The sequence below is a fragment of the Diaphorina citri genome, unplaced genomic scaffold, assembly GCF_000475195.1.
Source record: "Diaphorina citri unplaced genomic scaffold, Diaci psyllid genome assembly version 1.1 scaffold14412, whole genome shotgun sequence".
NCBI lineage: Eukaryota > Metazoa > Arthropoda > Insecta > Hemiptera > Psyllidae > Diaphorina > Diaphorina citri.
In genome coordinates, this window is record NW_007391777.1 from 9331 (window position 1) to 11209 (window position 1879).

General features: G+C 36.4%; 1 protein-coding gene across 1 annotated transcript; it reads right to left on the reverse strand.

Moving 5' to 3' along the window:
• Positions 1-1694, reverse strand: LOC108254161 (X-linked retinitis pigmentosa GTPase regulator-interacting protein 1-like). The gene is made up of 3 exons (XM_017449149.2): positions 1561-1694; positions 1158-1471; positions 1-789 (listed from the first exon to the last, which is right to left on the reverse strand). The coding sequence occupies exon 3, from the start codon at positions 736-738 to the stop codon at positions 1-3; it is 738 nt and encodes a 245-aa protein (XP_017304638.1). The 5' UTR covers positions 739-789; positions 1158-1471; positions 1561-1694.
• Positions 1695-1879: the final 185 nt, after the last annotated feature.

The window sequence follows — 1879 nt, forward strand, 5'->3', positions numbered from 1 at the left end:
TTACGGATCAGTCTGAGTTTCAGTTTCGGCAATGATGGGTTCAACAGTCTCAAGATTGGGCACTTCAGGTTCTTGTACAATGTCTACAGGTTTGGGTACTTGTACATTGTCAACAGGTTTGTCATCTTCCATTTTACTTGCAGTAGCTTCTTCTTTTACCTCTTGTTCTCCTTCTTCTTCCTCCTCCTCTTCTTCTGATTCTTCCTCTTCATCGTCATCATCATCATCCTCCTCTTCTTCCTCTTCACTTTCTGTGTCACTTCCGTGATATGTGTTGTGTATCAATGCAAAGCGTACGAACTTTTTGACTTTCTTCTTCGGCTCAACAGATGCTACATCCTCTTCCATGTTTTGTGTTACATCTGTTGTTCCGGGATCTTTCACTAACTTTGAATCTTCCAAATTATCTTTCACCTCTTCTTTATTTTCGTCAGTGTCGTCTTCTTCGGATTCTTCTTCACTTTCCGATTCTTCTTCTTCTTCCTCTTCTTCTAGGTTTGATTTTGTCCTCTCAGATTCGTTTTCTTTATGCACTTCGGTGTGCAAGAGGTCAGTATCTATTGTAGTAACTGATTGCTCTACCTCACTGACGTCGTTATTTATTAACAACTCTTCTTCAGTTAGTTTTGTTTCTTGGTTATTGGATTCAGTTTTTGAGTCCTCGGTCGTTTCTTTTAACTCTTTCTCAGATTGTTCTATTTCACATTTGGATTTGTCACTGTTTTCACTCAGACACATTGAAGTCGCTGTTGTATGATCGTCCGAGATTCTTCTTTTGGAATCCTTTAAATTTAGCTCTTTGTCTTCAGTTAGTTTTGTTTCTTGGTTATTGGATTCAGTTTCTGAGTCCTCGGTCGTTTCTTTTAACTCTTTCTCAGATTGTTCAGTGCTCTTTTCCCTAACAATGTCATCTATTTCACATTTGGATTCGTCACTGTTTTCACTCAGACACATTGAAGTCGCTGTTGTATGATCGTCCGAGATTCTTCTTTTGGAATCCTTTAAATTTAGCTCTTTGTTTAGGTTGTCTTGTAAACAATTCTCTGTCGAATTTGAATCTTCTAATGGAGCAGATTCTTCTTGTTCTTTTTGGGAATCGAAGTTAATATTTTCAGTCTTGAAATTTATTGATGTCAAGTCAGTATAGAATCCTTTAAATTTAGCTCTTTGTTTAGGTTGTCTTGTAAACAATTCTCTGTCGAATTTGATTCTTCTAATGGAGCAGATTCTTCTTGTTCTTTTTGGGAATCGAAGTTAATATTTTCAGTCTTGAAATTTATTGATGTCAAGTCAGTATTATGTAATGTCTCATTTCTTTCAAAAACATTTTCAACAGGGTTACATGACTCTTGCTTTGACTCATTTGTTTCTTTTAAATCTACCCCAACTAATTTGTTTTGTTCTTCTGTTTCAATGCTGATACTGATAGTTTCGTCAAGTTCTTCATTTGCACCATTAGTTTCCTTTTCATCTTTTCCACAGTCAGGCAAAGCTTCTTTTATTTCAAAGCTAGGATAGTTTCGTCAAGTTCTTCATTTGTACCATTAGTTTCCTCTTCATCTTTTCCACAGTCAGGCAAAGCTTCTTTTATTTCAAAGCTAGCAGTTATACTGTGACTGTCTACACTAGTGTCACTATCATCTGCATCTAAAGCTTTGTTGAATCCTGGTGTATTCTTCTGCGATTTGACAACAATAGAAGAATAGTTTCGTCAAGTTCTTCATTTGCACCATTAGTTTCCTTTTCATCTTTTCCACAGTCAGGCAAAGCTTCTTTTATTTCAAAGCTAGCAGTTATACTATGACTGTCTACACTAGTGTCACTATCATCTGCATCTAAAGCTTTGTTGAATCCTGGTGTATTCTTCTGCGATTTGACA